At 31.0% G+C, this 27,788-nt stretch overlaps 1 protein-coding gene across 4 annotated transcripts; it reads left to right on the top strand.

Annotated features, from left to right (window-relative positions):
* The first annotated feature begins 4,049 nt into the window (after window positions 1-4,049).
* LOC127717942 (uncharacterized) lies at window positions 4,050-27,573 on the top strand. 4 transcript variants are annotated; one of them, XM_052223823.1, is made up of 8 exons: window positions 6,053-6,069; window positions 8,907-8,933; window positions 11,682-11,760; window positions 12,548-12,853; window positions 14,147-14,265; window positions 15,692-15,869; window positions 19,850-19,960; window positions 27,324-27,573. In XM_052223823.1, exons 3-8 carry the CDS (start codon window positions 11,694-11,696, stop codon window positions 27,335-27,337), a joined length of 795 nt encoding a protein of 264 aa, XP_052079783.1. In that variant the 5' UTR covers window positions 6,053-6,069; window positions 8,907-8,933; window positions 11,682-11,693; the 3' UTR covers window positions 27,338-27,573. The 4 variants fall into 4 exon arrangements, 3 of the variants coding, with proteins under 3 accessions (XP_052079782.1, XP_052079783.1, XP_052079781.1); XR_007989476.1 differs by lacking the exon at window positions 6,053-6,069 and adding an exon at window positions 18,762-18,851 and having other exon boundaries at window positions 8,778-8,933; XM_052223822.1 differs by lacking the exons at window positions 6,053-6,069; window positions 8,907-8,933 and adding an exon at window positions 4,050-4,215.
* The last annotated feature ends 215 nt before the right edge of the window (window positions 27,574-27,788 follow it).

Below are 27,788 nucleotides of genomic sequence, written 5' to 3'. Positions count from 1 at the left end.
GAATGGAGCAACCGCATACATTTTTTTGGCGCAAATTATAGTATGTTTTTGAAAAATATAGTGGCGCAAAGGATTCATTTTTTTCCGTAAAGGGATTTCTTCCCATAACATTCTATTTTTTCAATAAAAAATCAATTCAAATGGAAAGGATAAATATGGAAACCGATATGAACATTTTAAATAAATAAAATCGAAGCAAACAAATGAAATATAAAGTTAAATTTATAGATGTTTTTAAAATTACCGAAACGAACTGTTTAATATTAAAAAATAAAGTAAATTCTGTGAAATATGACCATACATATTGTGAATTTCAAATATATAGGTTGAATATCCTACCTAGAATAATTTGTAAGAAATTATTTTTTTATACGATACTAAAATGTATTTTCAATTATTTTATACACTACATGTAACTATGAAAGCTGGTTTTGGAATAAAATAAAAAAAAAAAATTGAAATGAAAGCAAATGATGATACCACTTGAATCAACCAGCAGTAAATACATCTTATGCATTCCAATAGAGAAGAATCTCAAAATCAACAATCAGGATTATACTTTTAATATCATATGATAAAACGAAGTTGTGAATGATTATACAAGTTCTAATTTTCTGAATTTTTTACTTGGTTTTTCGTCTGACTTAAAAACAGCATCACCTTATAAATATTCACTATATATATTCTGTATGCAACAATATTCAAATCTATTCCATAAAATCGAAGCAATCTATTAGGTTAATGATTTATTGTTTTGTTGGTTGCTGAACGTCCGGTGGCAAATATTGCATAATGTTCAGAAAGAGAACAAATAACAATATATAAAATAGTAAGGTCCAGTAATAGAGGTCGACTGGGATAAAGGGCGGAAATTCGGAATGCCATTGAAAAAAAAAGTAGAAATTGGATACTAGGAACTAAAATGTTGCTTTACAAGAGGCCTTCAAACGACTCTTCAAAGAGTTGTTGCAAGGGTTAATCAACGTGCAGGAAGCGTGGCACTCGATCCCTCTCTACACGAGGCATCAGATGTAGCTTCATCATTCTGACTAGAAGTTTAGCTCTTGTTGAAAGCTCAGGGAAAGCATATTAAAAATAACTGAATAAGGTGACCACAAGGGTGAATGGGAAATAGAAATGTGGTCACTTGTGGTCCTCATCCGACTGGCAGTAAAATATGCTTTCACTGAGCTGTCAACAAGAGGTAAATGTTTTTTTTTTTTATTATCTATCTTTGAAAAAAATCTTCATTTCAAACAAAAATCAAAAAGTTAAAAATATTCATTCATTGCCAACAGATAGTTTTGTAGATACTGCCTCTTTAAAAACGGTCTAAAACATTTAAAAAAATCCTGCTGTAACTGTGTACAGTCTTTAAAACATACATTGAGCAGATAAAATATATGAGAAGAGATAGCTCATACTTTAGTTATTTAGTTGAGAGAAGGTGAACTCTTATCATCCTATGCTTTATAAAGCTATTGAAAATATTACATATGAATAAACAAAAACACCATCCAATAGCATGTACTAGTTTTAATTCTTAGTTTTCATTTGTTTAGCGAATTACGGTATCTTTATTTTTAAATGCATAAATTAGTGCCTTACATTTAAATAAGCTTATTTGGAAGATTTAAAGCAATATAGAAATGTGCTGATAGATTCCCGAGCTAGAATGATCATTACACTTTCATTGATGTTCTTCATCTCTTAGTAGCAGCCAATCCTTCATAGATAAAATGAATTTCTAAGAAATAATGATTTTGATACTGACAGAACTTTCAAAATATTCCGAGCCGATAGACTTATAACAGTATTACACAGATTGGTTTGCTGCATGGATTATCAGAGTGAATTAAAAAACTGAAATGTTGGAGAATAGTTCACAAGCAAGTTGATGAAGCTCAGTTTTAGATTCAAGCCAGAACTTAAAAACCTAATGTGTCGACCCTGATACCAATACAGGAGCAGAAGCAGAAGATCAAATTCATCCAACAGAAGCTACATTAAATCATCAGCCATAACCCCAATTGGTAGATATTGTAACAAAATCTAAACGGGATCCAGATGTTGATAACATGTGTCGTGAACAGAAGATTCAAAATATTTCTAACCTCTATATATATACCGTCACAGTACCCAAATTGCACCGAGTACCCAAATTGCACCTATTTAGCAAAAAAGTAGCGGAAATCTTATATGTTTTTTTATAGACTAAACAATTTGTATTTTTATGATTTGACATTATGCACGTCTTTCAAAATAGCTAAATATATGTAGATATGCACAACACTTTCACAGTATATATCAACAGATAAAGTATTCACCGGAAAAAGTGAAATCGATGGAAGCGTCGCCATGCGACGTCCACAAAAAGTCATCTTTTAAAAATGAGCATATAAAATATAGTAAGCATGGACTAATGTCAAATTGTTCTAAATATTTGAAGAAATAGAACAAAACATCTGTTATCCGATGTTTAATGATGTGAATTTAAGCATGGATGCAATTTGGGTACTTCTCATTACAGAATCATGGATCGTTTGGAGGTCGGTTCAAACACATTTTTCTATGATTCAATATGGATTCAAAATTAAATTGGTGAAACTATATAGTGAATAAGGATACATCTACAAAATAAACCCAGAATGGAAACTTTTGTCTGGATCATAAATAAACGTAGGTGGAAAAACTGTCAAAATAGGTGCAATTTGGGTACCCTCACGTTATATTCACCAAAATTTGTGGCGCTAATAATACATGAATGGACATCATGGATATTTAAAACTCTAACCGGAACTAGAACAGAGCGAAACGTAATCCGAGCAACAAATTTGTGCGACCCTATCATTGTCTTTTGTAAGAATGAAATGTAATAAATTGAAAACTATAGATCACAAAGCGAAATGTATACTTCAAAACAAACGTTTTTTTTTTTTTTTGACAAAGCCAACAAAATTGTCTAATGTTTAGTCCGACCCTTGTGGTTTCTGTTAACAGTTCTGTATTCTCGTCTTTAAAATTGAAGGAAGTATAGAGTATACTGCTTTTCGTTCTGTACATGTGGATGAATTCATTGCATGATCTATAGTCTAGATATATAAAAACATATATTGTTATTTATCAAATCAATTCAGCACTTTAAGATTTACAACAGTTGGAATTTATCTTTATTTTGAATGTTTACTAAGGGAAAATGGTGTTTTTGCTTGAAATTATGTTTTTCCTTTCAAAATGTCTATATACTGATCTTAATAGCGGGTAACAATTGTAAATTTAATTGATATACTACATGTAAGTATCTGTTAGAAAATCTATCAAAAACGATATCATTAAGATACCAAACATTTATTTACAGTAAATAAGGACAATAGAAAAAAAGGAAACTGACTTGTGACAGTGACAGGGATGTGTAGGTGTGAAACTTGCTTTGCAAATCTCGTCTGCCCTTGCTTTTAAATCTAGATCAGCTGGATAACAACAAGTACATAGTAGAATATACAATACGCAAATTGGATAAAAAAAAATCAGTCAACTTAAACTGCATCCTTTTACGATGTTTCTAATTACCGTTCACTACTCCAGATTGTAAGTACTTATACTGAATCATTAACTAAACTTAAACGACAATGTAACAATTGTAGCAACTATTTTCTTAAATGGCGCTTTTAATAAACAATTTGTGTAAACTTTGTCGTTGTTTTATAGGAGCGCGATATCTGTTTGTGAATTTACCGCTCTTAAATGTATATGGTCCAATCGCTTTTCTTGGTGAATTTGTGTTTTTATTTTATATAGCTAGCGATTTCGCAGAAAATTTCCCAATTAAAATTTCCCAAACTTTTGATCAAAATGAAATAAATCTCCGGGCCTTGAATATGAACTACTGAGGACAAATTTGTGATTGCATGAAAATATATTCATAATGTTCCCAAGAGAAAATCGAAAGTATGCAAATAATATAACAACCAATCCCAGATAGCTATATTTAACTCTATGTAATGATTTAGTACTGTACATGAAACCTATATAATCAGTTGTTTCTTTCTTCCTCCTTTGATATGATCATGATAATAATATCATTGTATTTTTATCCATGTGATACATTGTAAAAATAAACGAATTTTCATTGATAGGAATGCAACTAGGTAGGAAGTAATAATGAAATGATGTTTCGGAATCATTTAAATATTTGTTGGCAGTCTTCGCATTCAGGTATGTTGATTATTTATTGTGAATTATATATAATGTAATCAAAGGCATTTGCCAGTTTTAAATTTTACTTAAAAACTTTTTAAATGTAACATGTGAGTATGTCGTACTTTTCTCAACCCAAAACACATTCAGTAGTTGTATATCCAAAAGTATTTGGACAACACTAAGTAAAACACTAAATTAACAATTTGGAATTTTAGTTGGTGACTTCATGAACATCTTAAAATTTGTTTAAATTTAAAGATGTTCGAAATATTCGTTTGCATACAATGATCAACATGTTTAATATGAAAACACCTTTGTTTTTTTAAGTTTTCACTTTCTAATTAAAAAACACAAAAAATGAAACAAATATATAAAACATTAACCTATAATTCACTATTTGGAAAAGACTGAATCGCTCAATTGGCAAAGCAAGCATTCATCGTGTTAATTTTGAAATGATGTATTTCTCATTTGGTAATAGTGGTAAACATTGAAATTGAAGTTTAAAAGCGCAATATCATAAATATTTGACTTAGACATTAAAAGTTGTAACGATACTAATACAGATATTGATACAAGTAACTTTTCTTTGATCGCGTTCATTTTTTTATGCTAAGAATTTTCATGTACTACATGTTTCGATTCGCTATAATTCGTTAGGAAACTTCATAAAGAAGGACAGTGAAAGTAATCTACGGTATCTAAGTTTTACTTTTTTGAATTTGATTCATGAATGATTCATTGATGTGTAGAATACAAATTAGGTGATTATTTAGAGTTAACTACCAATCCATGTCTTTATGAAGGTTGGAGAGGGAAAAAAATCCGGAAACAAATTTGCAAATGAATTAAAAAAAAAGCAGAATAAGAGATTTTTTTTTAACAAATAAAATTGTTGAAATTAATAAAATTTGCATTTTGTATTAAAAATGTCCTATTCTTTAAAGTAAAAAATAATTTATGTAGTGTTACTTATTAATTATACGTGTTATATGTCAGTAATATAGTGTTAATGTACACATGCTAATATGGTGTAAAAACATGGGCTCAAATTTCCTTTAGACCACGGAGCAAACGCATCTTCAGTCCAGATTCCTACCTTCGATACTCTGCGCCCTGTCATTGATTGCCGAAACCCTGCCATTGAGCCCAAAGCCTAGTAATCCATGTCTAGTGCCCTACCAGTTGATCCCGCAGACCAGAAACATTGTCAGGAGCCTGGAACACATTGTAGAGTATGGGGTTCAAAGATAAAGTAGGACGGAGCCCCACGCAGATATCCCATGACTAGAATCACTGCCGGTATAAGTTTAAATTGTTATTTAATTGCAGCTTAGTGTTGACATCTGGTCGTCTGCTTCTCTCTATTTCTCTCTAAGTAAATAAAAAGAAAAACTTTCAGACCGCTATTGTTACCTATGATAACTATCTCCTAGGACATGCACATTAGACCTTTTACTTATTGTGAATATACTAACACGTATGATTTTGTGTGTACTGCTTTAAGTAAGAAATAAATCTATTAGATACATATAAGTCATATAATAAAAGCTTTCTGATCCTATATGTATTCATAATCTATGGAATATTTTCTTGAAACAGCCGAAATTTTTACCCAAAAAAATTTTCTTAATGTATTAATAAAGAAACTTTTCTTGGCAACAATTTCTATAATAAGATTGGCAAATTTAGTTTAGAATCTATTTAAATATAACTAGGTAGCTTATACTCTAGTCGATATATTTCGCGTACTATATAACAACCGTTGCCCTGTTGTATTTAATTATATGCAATCAATGACAAATAAGTATTCATATCGCTCTTGACAATATAGGACAACCATTCTGAAGGTAAACAGACGATACGACAGTAAGTATATACACATACAGGGTACTGTAAATATATTTCAAAACACGTTACACGAGTTACCAAAAAGTCATGGAGCAAGCTTGGAATAAACTATAAAAATTCAATTCATTAGTAGCAATAATTAATGTTTAATGATTAAAAATACTAAAAATGTTAAATTAAAAATCTCGTGAATAGACCCCAAAGTGGCTTGTCATACCAAGAAAAGACCCCCTCCTCAGACAAACAAAACTTAATGTACAAAAGAAAATCAAATTAATAAAAACAAAGACAATAGATGCCATCAGAAATTTGTCAGAATAGCTAGGTGGCAGAAAAAGTAAACATTTGTTTCATTTTTCATCTAATCTGAAATCAAACAATCGTCCTGAATTTTTTTGTTATACCTGCAGATCTAGGGCTGATTTTTAGTAATAGTATAATTGTAATCATTATTTACCTAATTTGGCTATTTTCGACAAGTTTTAAAACTATAATAGCTAGGCAGAACAATGGTACAGCAACAATTATCAGCTAAACCATAGAGCTAGACGTACAACTGATTCCTTCTAGGATATATTAAAGCCTTTAATTTAAGTTAAGATCCTTCAAATTTGACAAAAAGATGTATATGTTTTGTGAAAGTGAATGGTTAATTTGTAGTATAAAACACATGTACAAAGACCTTTTTTATAAAATAAATTCCTTATGTATTCGAATATACAGGAAAATAACTGTTAAATTATTGTCCTTCCGTAGTTTAATTCGTCCACAGCTTTTCTGTATGCAGTGTCCCTTACATGACCCCTCTCGTTAGAAATTCTGCAAATTGAGAAGGGGAAAACCTGCAAGGGAAGTAAATAACAAAAAATAGGCCATAAGGCAGTTTTTACAAATTCTGAAACAAAACTTTTATTACACCAAATCACTTAACAACTGCTATATAGATGACAAAGTTTAATTAACAAATAGGAGCACGTTGAAAATATAGATAAAAAATAAATGAACATCGATCTATCATCATGATCATCGAAACTAATTAAGTATACCCGGGCTTACCTTTCTGTGTATTTATCAGAGTCACGACTGTAAAAACCCTAAACACTTACCGATGGATTTATTTTGTTTGTCGATTATACGTTATTGGTTCCTACTATATGGTAAGAAAGTGCACAGAGAACTTATAATAAGTTTAGAATACTGTATACGCATGCATTGGTTAAATCTTTTTGAACATTATAATCAATTGCAACTCGTTTCATATGACTTTAAGTTATCATGATTATGATCTTTTACAATTGTTAATGGTGTTTGTTGTTTTCTTGAAAATTATTATACATTATAGTTACATAATAGAGCCAAACTTGTCAATTAGCTGTTTTATTAGAGTGTGTACCCTTTAATTTTTATGAAATTTTCAATTGTTTTTATGTATTAATCATGAAAACTGTAATGTATAGAGATAACTAGTCAATAGATGACAGTAGTACTGTAATGATGCTTAACGAAGGGGGGTTGTTTTTGAAGAGGCTTGAAACGTCTTGTGATCCTGGAACATGAAGAAAATATAATGTACGGCCTTGATTTACTTGAACTTGAAAGCATACGAAAAGCTGCCTATGTGAAAATAAGTAAGTAATTTACAGAAAAAAAAGATTCCGGAAAAGTTAAAAGTAACAATATCAAATGGTGTATTTTTGCAAGGTGGGCAATTCTTTTGAAGGCTCTTAATATAAACTTTAAAACTTACCCAAATTTTTTCCTTCTTCTATTTTTAGAAAAAAAAAAATTCTTTGTGTTTTTTATTTTGTTTCCTTGTTTTGATACTTAATGAGTAAAGTTATATTTTCCTCCATTTGTTTGTAAAGTATATATTTATTCCTTAATTTTTTTATTGGTCTTTAACTTAGATAAGGAGTTTACATCTAGATCTGTTGAAAATACATAGAAATTATGAAATTATTGATAAAAGAAAACTTTCTTGTAATGCTAAACAATGCATAAACAGGAAACAAAAAGGACTACCCTAGCAATTTTGACAAAAATGTAGAGTTTACAGTGACATTCTTAAGGAGAATACAATTATACAAACAAATGTGCTTCCTACTATGGAACTAACAAAAGGTATATAAGCGTTTACAAATGAAAACCAGTACAGGAAAAGCATTTAATCCTAACATTACTGTCTAATAGAAAATAAAGATTAAAACAAATAAATGATCTTGTTCAATCAGGGGGAATAATTTTGCAAGTGAAGTTATTTCAGTTACAGTAAGTGGTACAATTTACTAATGTTGGAGGAAGTGTAATCTCCCTTAGTTATCAAGATTATTTTCCTATTGCAAATCTTTCAATTTGATAATGTACATGATGTATGTTAATGAACATGACTTTACATTTATATAATACATTTCTTGTACATATTTTACCCCTGAGTGGTAATACAAAATACGTACTTAACATTTTTCGTGCTGTTCCTTTGTTTTTTTTTTGCATCGCCCTATCATAGTCTGTGTCTGTATCAGATCAAAGATTTGATTTAAAGTAATTCCCCATGACATTGTGATCTTATCAACTTAGTACAAACATGCATGTCGATGTTATACAATGTTTAATTGTATATTGGAAAGAAACAAGTGCAAAACCATTGAAGCAATAAATTAGATCACCTTTGTTCATTTTGTAATTTGCTTTAAGTTACTGCTTTGTTCTTCTAGCCAGATATTTGAATGTAATGGTGAATTTGGAATATATATCCTGTTTCATTTCGTATATCTATATGAAATAGGGCGTGTGTTATATTGACACCAATATTATCTTATTTATTCATAACTTATTGATATAAAATTGAATTTAAGTTTTCTTTGGTATAAAGTGATGCTGAGGTATGTTTTTTAACATTTGCATTTGATTTAGAATTATATCACGTTGTGTAGTGTGAACAGAAATGATGCAAAGATGCATGTATGGTTGGTGTCTATATTAATACACTTGTGCATTCTGTGCTAGCTGATTTTTGTTTCAAAAGTAGACTATTTAATATTGCTTTTTCTTATTTGATGGGGCCAATGTTTTTTTTTTATATAAAAAGATTTGTGAATAAACATCTTGAAAAAATAAATAAATCTTCATTTGATGTATGCCACCTCAGTATGCAAGATTGACATATCAAAATCCATAGATTAAACAGCTAATTAAAAATATATTTGGCAACGTTACATGAACATACCCATTTGAAAATTAATTTGACGGATCTATTTTTACACTGTATGCTCCTTTTGGTTCTACAACAGGAACGTTGTCTACACGGATTATCCGGAAATTAAATAGTTGAGCTTTTCAACTGCTATAGATGATATATCCCCGTTTGATTTATTCTAGCATGAAAAAAATTTGTGTAACGATTATATGCAATCCTACTTTCAATTATTTTGTTATATAAGATTTTATACAGATGCTTTGCCATGATCAAAAGACGGTTTCCAGAGCAAAATTATGAACATAATTTTTTTTCATTTTTTCTGTAAACTAGTGATAAATGGACAGTTTTATTTGTTACAGACAAAGGTTACAGTTTCATTAGGCATCAATTACGTTGTTAAACCTTTATGTATTTAAAATAAAACAACTTAACAATGGATTCTCTAGAACCGACATACAGTATACAAGTACAAAAATTCACCAATTAAGAGTAAAAACTATTTTAACATTTTAATATAAATTAAAAATGTCACCCAAATTTATGAATTATGTTGTTGTACGCAACATTATGTAAGGTTTATATATTGTTATATATATATATATATAAAACGTCTGAATAATAGTCAACGATTTTTCCCACGAGGGCGCTGGATCGTTACGAGTAACGATACATGTACACAAAACGTATTTAAATCTATGACTGCAACTACACACAAATAGGGCGTTGACACAAGAAAAATAAAATTTCCCATTCTTAAATTCTAGCCAATATGCCAAATATGGGTTAGGGTTTTTACCAACTTGGTTTCAATGTTAAATATCAAAATATAATACTCCCAAGTTGCGGACAAATTTTTGATTTTGATGCATAAGATGCAATCGAATATCTATTGTCGATTGTTAGTAAAAAGTAAAATAAAAAATATACCGAACTCCAAGGAAAATTCAAAACGGAAAGTCCTTCATCAAATGGCAAAATCAAAAGCTTAAACCTCTGAGGCTCAAACATATCAAACGAATGGAAAACAACTGTCATATTCCTGATTTGGTACAGGCATAGTGAGCTATAGTCAGTCACTTTTCTGTCCGTGTTCGTGAGTACATACAAAATAATTCAACAAGTGAACTTTCTTTTCATGCTAGCCACGCCCATGTTAAGGAATTAATGAATGATGTATAATAAGATGTTCAGTTTGAGCTATGGTAATGTTTTGTACTCTTGTCTTTCATTTGCTTATGTTCTCTGTCTATGGAGTGTCTATATGCCATTTTGTTTTTCTTTGTTGGCATAGTTGTGTGTTGTTATAGTGATTAAGATTAAGCTCTATGTTGACTGCTGTACCCCATTTTGTTGTGTAAATTTTACCTTATATTATATCTGTTTGTTTTGCTCACACGATGTTGTTTATATAATGGAATCTATGCGAATGTCATACAAGTAAGAGGTTTAGCTAGCCATAAAAGCAGGTTTAATCCACCATTTTCTACAAAGGGCAATGCCTGAGGAGACTGTTCGTTTAGAATTTTCCTTAGAGTTTAGTATTTTTGTTATTTTACTTTTTACACAATGGTGTCTATGTGTATTTCAATACTTGTCAAGAAAAGCATTTCATTAAAATTACATAAATTGCAGAACATATACATTGCGTATGAATGACAATAATAGATAAAGGAATATAACACGATATCTAACACTATGCAATGTTTTATTATAAGTTGAGTGTGCAGATAAAATCAATCTTTACCCCTCATCTTGATTTTTATTTTGATTCACTTGCCCAATTTACCTAGGTAGGATTAATAGTCTTCCGTTTGTATGTCCGTCCCCGTTATGTATAAGTCATAGACGTGACAGAGTTGAGCTTACTAATCATCATCTTCGAGGAGAGACATTAACATTTATGTTGATGAATGGCTTAGGATAAGTTTTGCACTTCAGTTAACATTTTAGCAACTAAAATGTTTAGATGATGATCATATTCGTAGGGATCATATCTTAACTTAATTTTTTCACAATCTGATGAAAAAGAGAACTATTTTGTATATTGACAAAACTGAAATGAAATGTAGCTAAAAAAGTTGTAAATTCTGAGATGGCTTGGTGCACATCTGTTCAAATTGGTCCTGTTTATTTCTTCTTCATGTGAGTATGTTAATCGCATTTTTTGGTTAATGCATCAAGCTCATGTTTACTATTTTGTTTAAATTCGTTTTATTTGGCTATACTTTAGATCACTTTTTGCTTGATCAGCTCTTCAACGTTTGCATAATAGTTTTTGGATTTTATTTTATTTTGACCTCGAGCATCCCTGAAGTTACATGCATTGTCGAAATGTTCATCTGGATCAGTAAAATTGTTACCGCTAATGTTATTGCTGCAATTAATGTTGTCTGCTGTGAATTACACAAAGGTTATCCGTTTATCGTTTTAGCAGGAACACTAAATGGCAAGATCATATATTTACCGGTCAGCTATAATATATACAAGTATCATAACAGTGGTTGCAAATGGTTTGTACTAGTATTGCATATACATTGTGAAAATAGCTGTGTCTAGTGTTTACAAATATAAAAATATGTAAATCCAATACAATACAATACAATACAATAATTGAATTTTACAATCACCATCAAAGCAGAGATTACTGAAAATAAAACATACTGGATAACATGGGCTTGGTGGTTATTTTTTTTAAGAATATCCAAAATTTTCCACAATTTATACATGAATAAGCTAGCTCTAAAATGTATGACTACTGTATACTTCGAGCAGGATTTCCCAAGGTCAATTTTCCATTTCTTTACCCTTTTCGCAAAAACAATATTTTGTTTTCCATATTTTAGATATTTTTCGCCAAATTATTTCTCTTTTGCGAACACACGAAATTTCGATTTGCAACGTCATAGTCTCATGAACATTTAAGTTCTAATATTAAATGCAATATTAAGTATCAGAGTTTATTAAATCCCTCATCTACATTTCATAGTCAACATTTTAACAAGTGAACACTTAATTGGAACTATTATTTCTATTTCTATTTACGGATACTATAAAATTGTATTACTAAAACAATAAAACTTTCTTACTGTCCCTTTTTGTGTATTGTGGATTGTGGTAGCATTGTTACATAAGTTATGAATTTTAAAAGGATAACTAAATGCTACTTCTATAATTTGAATAATATTATAATAATGGATCCATAGAAACTTTAAAAAAATTAGCACTGGAATTTAAATTAAAAATAAACGATTGAGAAACTGTGATGGACTATCAATATAATCATTTTTATTCTTGCAGTATCTTTGATATTTAGACCAGAGGTTATACGTTTAGGAGAGACGCTATCTTTAATTTGTACTGTTGCCGGTGTAGATACTATAAACAGAGGACTCATCAGACAATGGACAAAAGGCCCAGAACTTATCTGCTATAATGGTCATCCAATAAACCCAAATAAGTATACAGAATTATTAAAAAATGGGAATCAATTCGAACTTCAGATAAACAACGTGACAGAGTCAGACCTACGGTGTAAATACCAATGTCGTTATAGTTTTGACACACAAACAAAGGGTATAGAAATATCAAAGCATAATTTTGAATGTAAGTATCAAAAGAAAAAAAAAACATATGAGTTTATTTCTAGGGTAGAACTGTTCTAAATGACGTTGATTAGAGAAACTCTCGATCGTGATTTCTAACAGGGATAAGTTTATCAGGTCAATTTCCCCTGTTAGTCATTTCATTAAAGATAATAATTTAATACCAAAGATTTTTTTATTTGTATATGAAAATGTTGAAGCAGTAAGGTAGCATACATTTATTATTTCCGGAATTTTTATACAAATTCTAGAAATATATTCACTTGAGAAAGACAATTATCAAGAGCTGCAGTTATTGACCGAGATATCATCAATGTTGCTTAAATAATTGGTACCATTTTATAAGAAAAAAGTTATCACACTTATATTAAGTAATATTTTGCAATTTGATTTACTAGTCCGGAAAATATTCTTCTAAGCAGTGGAATTACCCGACATTTAATTTTGTCATATATATCTATTCAGAATTTTTTGTTTTGTATTTGGTAAGAATATTATAAATTGAACAATTACATTGCAGTATTAGTATTAGGTATGTATATATACCGTTTGACAGGCTGACAGCTTTGAATTGAAGGTCACATGATCTTTCATTGTTCTGTGGCTTTGTTTGAGTTATTAAACATGATAAAGCTTAATTTCCATTAGACTGGGTTCAGATTTCAGATATTAACTCTTATTTACTATGGAACCACAATCCTCATGATCATATGGCTATTGGTAAAGATGAATATTGGGCAGTAGGGAAATAATAAAATTGAGAATGGAAATGGGGAATGTGTCAAAGAAACAACAATCCGACCATAGAATAGACAACAGCAGAAGGTCACCAACAGGTCTTCAATGCAGCGAAAAATTCCCGCACCCGGAGGCGTCCTTCAGCTGGCCCCTAAACAAATATATATACTAGTTCAGTGATAATGAACGCCATACTAAACTCCAAATTGTACACAAGAAACTAAAATTAAAAATAATACAAGACTGACAAAGGCTAGATGTTTTTCATTTTCGTGTTTTGTGTTTAGTGGTAACAGTTAAAATGTCACAATATTTGAACAGTTCAAAATATTACATGGTGCGTGCTTGTTTTAATTGCAAATCGTATGTTTGTCGCATCTAGGTGTACCGAACTCCTCTTTTTGTCGACCAATAATTTGCCCTTAGAAATAACAGTAAGAAAAGGCAAAGAAAGATTAACAAGGTGCATCGACATTGTGTGAAAAATGAAATATAGGTAATTCTAATATGACAATATTAGAACTGGCAGAATGATTTGTTTTAATAACAATTTTAGATCTACCACCAAGCGACACAAGAGCTTTAATGCAAACCAACGTATCTGATGGAAGTATTACAATACTTCTGCATTTAAAAAAGGTTTATCCAATGCCAAACTGTACGGTAGCAATAGAGGTGAGTTAATTAATATTTTGATTTATCGCTGTTTTGTGTATTTTTTCTTTGATCTTTTTGTTTGTGATAATTTTTCATATCAGGCTTCTCTCTTGAGATAGAAAATTATCAAAATAACGATAAACAGATTTTCTATATTATTTAAAACTCGAGAATGTTTTTCAGCCAGATCTCCTCTCAAGGCTGTTGCCCTTCGATGAGATTGTAGCTGAGACACATCCATTTGTTTGAAAACCTATCGATAATCTAAAACAAACTTCGATATGCTTTGAAGACCTTGTATACTCTACATCCCTTAGGTATGATTTAATCGTTCATATTTGAAAGGAGATATTTTTGAGGAAATGTGCACTCTTTGTCGGCTTTACACTTCACACAATTATAAAGTAATGAGTTCATTTGTGTCGACTTTGCATATTGGTGCATTACTCGTTGATAGTGCTAAATCTGTGAGAAACAAAGATATGGGTTAAAATAACATGTAACTAGTTGTGAGAGACGGGCAAATGTGACCAAAGGGTTCTTTAAACTCATAAGTCAAAACAAGCTGATAATGCAATGGCAAAAAACAACAACGAAAAAGACGTAAAAGAAAAACAACTGTATACAAAATACAACATGAAAACTTAAGATTAGGCAACACGAACCCCACCAAACAGCGGGAGGATCTCAGTTGATCCAGAAGAGTTAGCGGATCATGCTCATTTGTGTCTGTCGTTGTGTTGTTCATGTAAGTACAAACCCCGTTTATAAGTCTCAATTCGATAAGTCACATCACCGGAAAAAAGGACGGGATCTTGGTTACGACAATTGGAACATATTCGTTATCATCTGTGAAACAGATATTCCAAAATGGCCAACCAACTCGTGGTGTCGTCAGTAAAGTTTTCGCAGTGAAGTTTTAAGATTAACACTTAGAACCTTTGGTAAATTAGCTTCCTTGTAAACAGTAACCTCTATCAAGGACATCATACTAGGAACTATAAGCTCTGCAATATCATAAAGGAGATAATTCCGAGACATATAATTGAAATGTAAATAGAAAGTTCACAATTGGGAAGCTTAAATCTTCTCTTTTTTTTGGTTTTTAACCGACCTTCATTGTCAATGTCTAGATCTAAGTCAAGATATGAAAATCGCAGACGTTGCAAGGTGCTCGATTATCATTTTGATAGCTTGCTTGCAGTACCTCTAGATTAAATAATAAAAGTATATTCATGGGACATTTGTAACAGTTATTTGAAAGTTTTTACTGAAAAGCTTTCGTGACGTTTTTGTCATATGTACTATATGCAAGCACTTTATATCTTTTTTCGTGTTATTACAGAAATGTTTCTCTTCAGGATGCTTTTGATCTTAAATATTGTGGTTTTACATAATTTTATATATTGTAACTGAATGATAGCCATACAAAATATTATTTTAGGGTTTACGTATACCCTTCGATATTGTGAAGCACCATAGACATGACATTTATTATGAAGTGTATATGGTCTACCAGGCCGATAATTCAATAAACTGCAATGACAATTTGGAAGTTACTTGCCAGTTAATAGATAATCATCCGATACCAGTTAATAAGGAGGCGATGTGTCAAGTGAAAGGTATACAATTTTTCTTGTAAATAAAATTAACTGAAGATATATAATAATATAGATTCTACCACTGTATCGAGTATGATAGATATATATCCACTCAAGACAGTTAAATCTTCAAATTTAAAACGTGAGGCTAGCAGAGCGTTTCAAAAATTTAAAATGTAACTGTCGATAGTGGATAAATATCGTATTGCACAAGATTTGATGGTGGAATCTGTATCTCTAATGAATTTTGACTGATATGCAGACAAACTCAATCCTGGTTTTTGAGTGATCTGCAAAAAGATGTGTTCTTTCTATGTGACGTTATCAGGTATGGTCGAAAAATTTGAATCGAATTTCGACCAATGAAAAACTGAGATCAAACGAATCACACGTTGATTAAATAAAAAAAAATAATCAACAGGTCAGGAAAAGGATAAATTTTGTAAGAATTGGAGAAATGTATGAAAATATATTTTGTTCATACAATTCACATTGTTTTACGACAGGTTAATCGTTGCGGTTGTATAACGGTATAACGTTGTCGTCGTCATCGCCGTTGTCCAAAGACATTTGGTTTCCAGACAATAACTTGAATATAAGTGTCGGGGGTTATTGTTCTAACTGTTTATGACTTAGGGCCAAAAGGGGGTAATAGACAAGCATTTTTCTTGTTTGAGGACTTGTGTATAATTTAAATGATGAAATTGAACCACAAGGTTTCATACCTCAAAAGAAAGGATGGGATTGATTTTGGTAGTTATGGCCAAAACCGTTTCGGAATAAGGGGCCAAAAAGGGGGGTAAAACTAGATTTTTGGGCTTTCGGACAATAACTTGAGTATAAGTGTATGGATCTCTATGAAATTGTATCACAAGGGTATACCTCAATCTTTAATTTTGTATGTTTTTTGTGAACTGTTGTTTGTTTGTTTGTCTTTTTTTTTAGATATTACCTTGTCGGTTTATTTTCGACTTATAAGTTTGAATGTCCCTTTGGTATCCTTCGTCTCTCTTTTCAAACGGAATGATTGGATTGATTTTGGGGGTTATATCTCTTCACATTTCGGAAAAAGGGACCGAAAACAATACTTTTCTAAAACTTTGTATAATTTGATTAACTTCATTGGTGTTTAATTTGAAGTCTTGAATTCTTGGGGTTATTTAATATGCGGAATATAACCGTGTACAAATAGATTTTGGATTTTGGGACCCGTTTTTAATGTCTTTAGAGTTTTGATTTTTGGCTTAGTTTTCAAGTTGTTTCAAATCGGGGTCAAAATGAAACTTTGTTTGCTTTTAACAAAAATTGAATATAATGGGTTTTTTTATTATCAAATTGATCCATTGAGGTCCAAAGGGTCCAAAATTAAACTCTTTGATTTCATCAAAAATCTAATTCTTTAGGTTCTTTGATATACTGAATCTAACCATGTATAGGAAACTGTCCAATGTAATTTTTTAAGTTCTAAGACCACATTCATTCTTGGTTAGAAACCTTCGCTATGTCAAATATTCAATCACAATCCCAATTCATAGCCGTATTGCACAATTGGTAGACATTGTAAGTATATGCATATTTAATATTGTTCATTGATAAAAAAAAATTGATAATTTTTTTGGTGTACTTTGATATGCTGAATCAAACTGTGTATATAAATTTTGGATATTGGACCATGATACATGTAGGTACAAGTCCAATATTAATTGTTTAATACTTTGACAACATTCATTCTGTGTCATTCTGTGTGTAATATTTAACCACAATCCAAATTCAGCGAAAGATTTCATAAAACAGCTTACGAGAAAAAATACTCGTAAGTTATGAACATTTCAGTATAATGTGAGATAATTTTTCGCAGTAAGATTTTTTTGTGAAAAGAGTCCCAGAGCTTTATGAAGCTTTAATGTAGTGTCTAAACGTGCCCTAACTGTTCATGGTTCGAAATCTGCAGTCGTATCATGCTGCAGTCATGCGAGCCATTATAGCTATTGGTATTCTGTGTTTAAACAATATTTTTTTTAACTGTTTTATGAAAAAAAACCAATTTATATATCTTTCTATGTAATTATAACAGTAATATTGTTTTCAATACTTACCATCACAATATGTTACTTTTGAATTTTGATTTGAATATGTGAACCCAACTTGGCAAATAATCATGTGATTGTCTTTAAAAAATAACTTTTCAATTTCTTCAAATTGAAAGGAAAACATTATCAACAATGACCATCTTTTGTTTTGATAGGCCAATTTTTAAAAATATCTTCTCCTGACACTACCAGGAGTTTTAAAAATATGCACATGATTTATGCAACCACTGACTCCAGCAGCAAAATTTTCCATTTAGTCTAGTTATCTTATATTGAGCAATTGATTTGTAACAATTGCAAGTGGAGCAATGCAAGCTCCTAAGAGCCTACATTTTTTTTATGATTCCCCAAAATACACTTATCCCTGTTAAATCACAATAATGCAGCAAACGATTTTTGTTTGTCCATGTTGTTAATTCAATTCTTTTTAAAGATATTAAACAGATCAATGGACTTCAATGCGACTTCCATTTAGAAAAAAAGGTCATGAATATATATATTCAATAAGAACGAAACAGAATACCACAGTATATGCATGCACATCTGATAAACAATGATACGCAACATATGAGAGAATCAAAGATAAACATCTTTACAACTGAATGTATGTATTGAGTGTATTATTTGACTTTATAAAAGGTCGACAATATATTTGTACATCATTGTGATAAAGGCAAAAGCCAACACTTCGTCTTTTTCAGTGTCACAGTAATTACATATAAAATGTGAACCAATAATTGGTAAATGTTTAAAGTAATTTGTAATTACTATACGTACATATAAATGGAATGTTAATGGTGGTAAATGACTTTTGCATTTTTAGATACAGTTTTAGAATGTTAGTGTTTTGTTGCCATCAGTGATTACGAGAAACAGTTAAAGGTCAACATTTCAAATTCCATCGATTAACAATGTGAGTCCTGCTGTTGGAAATTTTTTTTCTCTAAATATGTGTTTATTAGTTATAAAAATGTAAGCGTTTTGACCAACGTAGAACCAAACGCTTATGAGTAATGGTATCTAAATAAATTATATCTAACAGACTAATACATATAATAGAGGGATATTAATTTTGTTTAATAAAGGTTAATACCTCTATACTTTGGATTCAAAGGATCAGATCTCACTTGTAAAAAGGTTGCCACTCATCAATATCTCGGCTGATAAGAAAACTTTGACATGGGAAGAATATTTCAGGATGTTATCTGACCTTGTTCTTACTTACGCGGATTATTGATAATGTTACGTTTTTGCTATACCTGTATTATTTAGGCCTTTTTCTTAACAATTTTCAACCTAAAATTAATATTAGAAAACGCAGGTGATACATTTCAGCCTGTGCACTATTGTTTATTGATAAACGTTTCCAAGGAACAAATGTTTGTTCTAGTCATAAGGAATATCATTTCAAACACGTTTGTACAGCAATAGATACCAATTTTATATCAATTTAAAGTCAAACAATGTTATTGCAGTACCCATAAACTGCATTATTGATGACCGGTATTGTTGCTTTAATTTTTATATGGAAATTTGTTTCATAATATTTTAATAACTGCCCGTTTGCATTTTGTATTGAAAGAAGAGTATCTTCCTGAGTAAAAATATTGATAAGATCATTCATGTCAGTGTCAGTTCAATTGAGATCAGCTGTTATCTTGACATGAATTGTTTTTGTTTTTTTCAACTGTCTGAAATAATGTGCTTTCGTAGAACGATTAGTCTGCCGAATCATATTTGATTGGACGTCAAAATAATACACAAAGGTTCAGAAGTACCATATTATTATTATGTCATGGCTTCCAACTTTACCTTTAAAAGGTAACCAGTGCACAATACTTGTTTTCAATTATTGATACACTCAAGTATGATTTTTGTTATTATAAAATTTATTTATGTTTTTCATTACAGATGAGTTAATGACGTACACCATTATTTGGATTTGTTTGTCGATCTGTTTTAGTCTGGCAGTAGCAACATTTCTACTATTTTGTAAATTGAGAAATGTACATGGAAAAAAAGGTAATATAACCTGTATAATGAATTGTAAATAACATCAAAAATGGTTAATATAAAAAGAAGATGTGGTATGATTTCCAATGAGACAACTCTTCGCAGGAGACCAAATGACACAGAAATTAAAAACTATAGGTCACCGTACGGCCTTCAATGAAGGACAAAGCCCATACCGCATAGTCAGCCATAAAAGGCCATGAAATGACAAATGTAAAACAATTCAAAAGAAAAAAACTAACTTCCTAATCTATGTACATAATAATGAACGAAAAACAAATATGTAACAAAGCAACAAACGACAACAGGCTCCTGACTTGGGACAGGCACATACAGAATGTGGCTTAGCTAAACATGTTAGCGGGCGCCCATCCCTCCCCTTAACCTGGGACAGTGGTGTAACAGTTTAACATAAGAACAAACTATAAAAATTAGTTGAACAAGTTTTTACTCATCAGAGGGATACATATGGAAATACATCGAACAAAAGCACAGAGTGGACGTGGCCGGGTACTTGTACATCCCGACAACAAAAAGACACTTAGTACATCTCAGAGAGTACTCGCAGTTACTGACAGCTAGTTCAAAGCCAATAACAACTTATAAAAACATGCATTCAAGACTAAATTATCAATCAGTACACATCCAACATATCAATGGATTTAGTGTAAAGACGTCATAAATAGTCAAAGAAAAACATGACCTTGTGCAATGTCAAGATACAGATATCGACAGATTGTAGAGCCATGAATGTGCAAATGTATATAACACTAATATTTAGTTTGCTATTAATTAACTGATAAAAAAATCATTATTAATGTAATAAAAACAATATTCAAAGATCTTATTACAGTGTTGAATTGGTGACCTTTTAGAATAAGTTTACTTAAAGGATCGATAAATTTACCTGGATCGTTTCTAAATTTCCGGGCACGGTTAACAACATCTTCGTAAAAATGAGGATGTGTTATCCCGTTTGAAATTAGTTTTCTTCAGGTACTACCAAAATTCCAAACCAAATCTTTATATAAATGGAAGAATCTACTAGCAGTAAAGGTTTTAAGTAATTTGTGGTAACGAAATCCCTGACTTAATAATTCACCAGCAATACATAGATTACGTTCATTAAAATCCAAACCGTCACATACGGACACGGGCATAGCGAACGAGTTGTGATATATAAACACCGAAATGTGGTGCCAAAGGAACAGCATCGTATAAAAGAAGGAAAATTAACTATAGGAAACTAAAATCGTCCTCTTATTTCGTAAATTTTAGTGTGGAGTTTCCCTTGTGAAACTGAAATATCTGAATCTAGGAAAGGACAGTTATTGTCGTTCATATTTGATTTATTTAAAGTTAAGTTCCTTTGGGTAAATTTCTGCAGTATATTTAGAAAATTCGTGATTATTTAACGAAAAAATATCAACAAGATAATGGTAAAGGTTGTTGAATTAATCAATTAAATGCAAATTAGACGGGTCTTTCATTCAAAATCGATTTCAATGATTGTGATGAAAGAAAAATTATATACACATAATCTCAATATTTTGCAGAATAAAAATAACTAAATGTAAAGTGTGGGAAAATACACAAATTATTTATCCTTGATTCGAACCAGGAGAAATGCTCTTCGAGGCACGCTTTTCTTTGTTGGTATAGCTGGTCAAATAACTTTTATAGTTTCCTACAGTGTACGAATATTGTACACTTTAATGATCATTTATCTTCTCCAGGCAATTCTTCGCAATTTGTACAATTTGTAACGATCTAGTTTATAAATAAATATCTACTACTTAGTGTTTTGCAAGTCCCTTATATGTTAACATATGTTGTTTAACTGCATGTACATTCACCTAAGGGAAACAGTGATTTCAGGTGAATCTGTACATATAAGTGGAATATATTTTCAGTTTTTTTTCTTGAAGTTAAGATTGGTCGTTAAATAGTCAAATGGTGCATATTTTTTTTATTATAGCGTTTAGCTAGCAAATTTGACCTCAATTGCAGATCATTAGTGGCATGCAGTTTGACTTTTTGCAATCAAATATATTTCTGTTTTTTTTTTATTCAAACATCAAATATATTGCTTTATTCATTAGGCGAAAAGGTTAATCCTAAAAACCTTCTGATGATAAATTATGAAGGTATAAATTACTGTGAACGAGGTCATTTTGTGTTTTAAAGGATTCCAACATAATAAAAAAAGCGCTGATGAGTAAATTGTATCGCAACTACTATAAATTTATAAAATTGCAATATTTGTTTTCATATAAACAAGTTTTTATGAGGTAAGATCATTTAAAATGATATTTTAAAAAAACTTTCAATTACATGAACTTTAAAAATTCAGGAAAGTTGTGTATCGTTCATGATTGGGCTGAATACATAGTTTTCCTCAAAGATTTACTTGTATTTGTTGATGTTTTTTTGTTTCGTTGATTTATTTGGGTGTCTGTTATATTTTTGTCAGGTTGTGTTGATATAGCTTTATTTTATAAAAGAGGCAAAATAAGTTTTTCAGTTGTTTATTTAAAAAATGGGGATCCGACAAAATCCTAAAAAGATGACAAAACCGGGAAGTTCGTTGAAGCTTGCCTTAACATTTCAAACAGGCATACATTACGTATAACCCTTAAAAAGTGATATTTTCTCAAAAGCAGAAGTGAGATAATTCTTTTAGTTACCACTTACAGTTGCTCGCGGTATTTTGACACAGTTGATAGGTGTACATATGGTACTCGAAAGTGCGCTGATGATTTTGACTTTGGTTCATTCGATTCGTTTAGAAATTGTTTATCATAAAAGTAGAAACGAATGATGCATAAGTCAACATAACATAACAGTGTTTACAGTCAGCATTCTAATTGGAAATGTATCACCTTTTTCAAAGACCTAAAGAAACGATTTTGCTTAGTTATAAGATTCCAAGTTCAGATATATTGAAGATTCCCTGTCTCTCTACAACCCACTCGTCAGCTAGTACTTACATTCCATATGATATACCCCTGAGAGCTTTGGATATAGGATACTACCGAAACTACAATGACTGCTTCAAATCTTGACCTTTTCGTTAATATTGACACAGATTGACGACTTCAAACAAAAATCTATGACAAACTTAATTTGAATGATGATTTTCGGCTTTCCAATGGTCAATTTCCCCATTTGTCAATAATATTATATATTCTGGGCCATCGTAAGGTGTTTATGTATCTCTATTAGTACCTATTGATCGTGCATGTTGACACAGTACAGGATTCAGGAACAGAAGTGTGCTCCTTAAATAAAACTACCTAAAACTGAGTTGATAGATATCAAACCTATTAGTCGACGACACTATAACACACGTCATGGCAAAAGTCGATAACGACGAAAAGACAAACAAAATATTAAAAAACACTCCATAGAAAACTAAAGATCACAATGAACCTTACTTAAAACCAGGAGTTATCTCGTGTGCCCTCGGAAGGTGAAGCAGATTTTACTCCACATATGACGCATATGTGTCTAACGTGCACATACAGATTTGGTGATATGTACCGAATTTTGAGGAAATACCGTCGACTGAAATAGACGCAAAATAAGTTTTATGGTTACCATCAACATGATCAAGAATAATGTTACCTCTAAGCTTTATCATGTCTCAACTCACTAGCAGCATCTTTTCGCGGTTAAAGATCTTTAAATACTTAGTACCAGATTAAATCTGAAAATTTACCATTTGTTTCCCATTAATTCCTGTTTGTTACATGTTGTCAATTTTGATTCGCATGGCACGTGATGCATGCTTTTGACGCAACCGATCTGAAGTCTTTTTGAAGTTCTTGGATTTCCCGTAGTTTTTGTTTAAAAAAATAGATATCGGTAAACTACTGTACGTGTACACTTTAGAAAATATATCCAAGTAAAGGAAAACTTGCCATACTACCACTGTAAACCTTTACCGGGATTCAAATTTTATTCATTAATTACAAGGACAAATTTACGCATACAAGTTTTTTTATCATCAGCAGTGCGATATAAGTGCGAACCCTAGTTCAGATATCAAATTTATTCAGACCAGACCGGAGGGCAGAACAATCAGGACAATCGGAAACTTTCCATAGACTACAATCATCATGATCATGTAATCATGGCAATTGAATACAGTACTGTAGACCAGAGATGGCATTTTTTTTTTTAAATTTGTTCAGAGATATTTAGAGTTGCAACCAGCAGGACAAACTGTTCTTTTCATTTGACATTTGTCCAAGAGGCGCCCCGATGTTACAGTTGTTGTTTGTTCCCAAGTTTTAAATTAATATGGCCAAAGCGAATCTACATACGAAATGTTTTGAAATGTCCAATGATGCTGGATAAAAGCACGCTACATGTTGAACACAAACACTTGTTCACCACTCTTTTCCATTACACAATAGGTCAAATGTTTCGAACCTTAATATTCATATTCGTAATGAATGATAAGATTTGTGGTTTCAGAATTGTGTCGTGTTCGTTAAACACAAAGGTGAAACTTTAGACCAATGTTGATTTTCAAGATTTGCTAAACTTTCCATGTACAAACATGACAAAGTTAACATATGTATTACAGCCAATGGTCAGAACCATGTAATAACGTTCAAACAATACAAAAGTCATTTGAGGTCTCAATTACTTATTAAAGTTACGTATGTTAAGTGCGATGTTAAACTATCCTGCATAGAAGAAAATGGTGTATATTGTGTCACTTAGTTTGGGATCGAACAACCGATACTTTCTCAATTTTTAAACGGATAAAAGGCGGTTCTAGTCATTAACATGTCTTTTAAAAGTTATTAATCTATTTTGGAATGATTTATTTTCCTATTAATACATTTTACTTCAAAAAAAACTTCATGACATTGTTTAAACTCAATAATAATACTGTTTTGAAATAATTTGTGTCGCCAGTTTTGCATTTTAATTCAACCTATATGGCCAATTACTTTCATTGAGGTATACTAGATAGTTAAATTAAAAAATAAATATGTGTTCATATTTGTATATACATTTGATATAGTTTTGACGGCCGTTAACGTTGTTCTTACTATTTGAAAAAATACATCCTTTTAAACTGACCCTCACCCTTTTTTTTTGTAAAGTCGCAAACGTTTACTCGGAAAAACTAATGAAGTAAAGGTTTCCATTTTTTAAATATATCATGGTATCCAAATCATTCACGAATAATGTTATAGCAAATGTTTTCCTTTAAAATAATTTGACATTTCTGTTGGAGTGCAAAAACATATTTGGTTTATAAAGACTTTTGAGGGACTGGTGATTTCATTCACCTTCACCAAATGAATTGAAATTTGTATTATCTATCGAAACGTCTGAAAGCTTTTGTTGAATAATGACATGCCAAAGATGACTGATAAGTCTTCCAGTGTGGACAGTTATTTATATAATATGACAACCTGTATATCTCGAAAGTATTGACATGTTCTGAATGAACAAAAAATACATGTGTTTGTATTTAACACCTTTTCTTATAATACGAGATGACACAAAACAAAACAATAACATACATGATTTGGAATCTGCATGTTTAAAGGCAAAATAGAGTTGTATTGAAACACTCTTGCACATAAAACATAAAATCCTGACATCATAACTGTCTCCTTGGAGACGATATTACCCAGTTAAACGATACACAGTCTTCGGACAAAACTTCATTTACCTGATTGAAGTTATTACTGACTCTATAATAGTCAAGTCCATTGTTTGATTGACACAATTCAAAATCTAGTCAATGTCTTTCAATTCCACATAGTGTCGGGTTTGAACTCTTGCATGGTAACCGATGAACTTTCATTATTCTGGATTGAACATGTAATAAAAGTTACAGCTTTCTAAAAATGCCAGCCGTCTCATAGATGATGAAAATGAAAAATGTTCTTGTTTTACATTATGGTTTTTTTTATGCCCCCGCCCTAGAGGAGGGGGCATTAAGTTTTATCCTTGTCCGAACGTCCCAAAATTGGTTTCCGTTCTCTAACTTCAGTTTGCCTCAACCAAACATAATGAAACTTATACACAATGCTCATTACCACAAAACACAGATCCAGTTTGAATTTTGGTGGGGTCACTTTTACCTTTCTAGAGTTATGTCCCTTTACAAATGACAAATTTGCTGAATATTTCGTTTCCGTTCTCTAACTTTAGTTTGCCTCAACCTAATGATTTGAAACTTATACACAATGCTTATTGCCACAAAACACAGATCAAGTTTGAATTTTGGTAGCCTCAAATTTCCCGTTCTAGAATTATGCCCCTTTACAAATGGAAAAATTGCTGAATATTTCGTTTCCGTTCTCTAACTTTCGTTTGCCTCAACCAAATGTAATGAAACTTATGCACAATGCTAGTTACGACAAAACACAGATTACGTTCGAATTTTGGTGGAGTCACTTTTACCATTCTAGAGTCATGCTCCTTAACAAATTGAAAAATTGCTGAATTCAGTTTCCGTTCTCTAATTTAATTTTGCCTCAATTAAATGTTATGAAACGTATATGCTTATTACCACGAAACTCAGATCAAGCACAAATTTGGGTCGCGTCACTTTTACAGTTCTTGAGTTATGTCCCTTTATAACGTTATATGCAAGCAGGGGTATCTTCTGTGTCCCATGGACACATCCCTCATTTCAGATTAGATTTGTGTATCGATTATAGTAGATTACCAAAATTCAAAGACGAATACAATTTTTGAGATTATATCAATTAACGTTTTTTCTTTTTGTAAGTTTTTAAAATTTATGCAATGATAATAATTTCATAGGAAAATTTTGCTTTTAAACAAATTATTCTATCAAAGCATGACAAAATAGAGGTATGTCTGCAGTCAAGGCATAAATTGAACCATTTCCCTTTTTTTGCTGAAAATGTTTTCATCAAGACATGGGAATAGTATTTTGTTTTTATTGTTTGCTAGCAAAAAAGCGTCTGTCATATACATATTTACAAAAAGCTACCCTATACAAATACATATTCGGATATTATATATGGATCGGAAAAATTGTTCAACTTACTAAAATTTAGCGAAATATTTATTTCCATTTTGTACAACCGATTTCGTGAATCATTGTATTATTTACTATTAAGTGTCAATGGCGAGGCACGTTTTTTTTTTTTGCAAAGAGATTCAACATGATCAGTCTTTAAAGAAAGAAAAATGCCGTATCAAATTATATTTTTGCTTTATCCTTTATCCTTTATAATATTTATTGACTGCCGTTTTTGTAGCCTCATTGCCTTTAAAAGTATCTTATATTTTTTTAGATTGTAATACAGCCTTTCAGATTAGTAAAAATAAGATATATTACATATATATGTTATATATTTTATAGAAGTTCACCTTTGATATGACCAACATGAATCAAATAATTGGAAGGAAGAAGAAAATGCAAGAAAAGAAAGCAAGACAACGTTAACTGCACTGTCGAGGCATTGAGCGAACTTCAAAATAAAATAAAAAATATTTCAATCTATAATATAAAGCAAACGCATAATTTAAAAAAAAATGACAACATTGATATTGCATGAAATACAAAATCAAATTCTTCAGGAAAATAATTTTATTGGTTCTATTTATCAACTTCTTCCCAGCAGGCACAACAACGTTGATTCAACATTGAATAAACGTCAGATTTCAACGTTTGAATCAATGTTGAAAAGTAGTGTTGGATTGAAAATTGATATGACGTTGAAAACATAACGTTGATTCAACGTCAGCTTTCAACGTTGAAAATAGGTTGAATTTTGGTCTAAATTTGGTCAGTGTATGTTGAAAAAAAGTCGATTGCTGGTTGAAT

Source organism: Mytilus californianus, unplaced genomic scaffold (genome assembly GCF_021869535.1).
Source record: "Mytilus californianus isolate M0D057914Y unplaced genomic scaffold, xbMytCali1.0.p SCAF_10, whole genome shotgun sequence".
NCBI classification, from domain to species: Eukaryota; Metazoa; Mollusca; class Bivalvia; order Mytilida; family Mytilidae; genus Mytilus; species Mytilus californianus.
The sequence above is the reverse complement of the archived record's forward strand: the minus strand, read 5'-3'. Positions and strand labels throughout refer to the sequence as shown.

Coding starts and splice junctions, on each gene's coding strand:
- LOC127717942 (XM_052223822.1), top strand. CDS start 11,694: ATGGCAAGATCATATATTTACCGGTCAGCTATAATATATACAAGTATC. Junction 12,854..14,146: donor ATCAAAGCATAATTTTGAAT/GTAAGTATCAAA, acceptor TAACAATTTTAG/ATCTACCACCAAGCGACACA. Junction 15,870..19,849: donor GGCGATGTGTCAAGTGAAAG/GTATACAATTTT, acceptor TTTTCATTACAG/ATGAGTTAATGACGTACACC.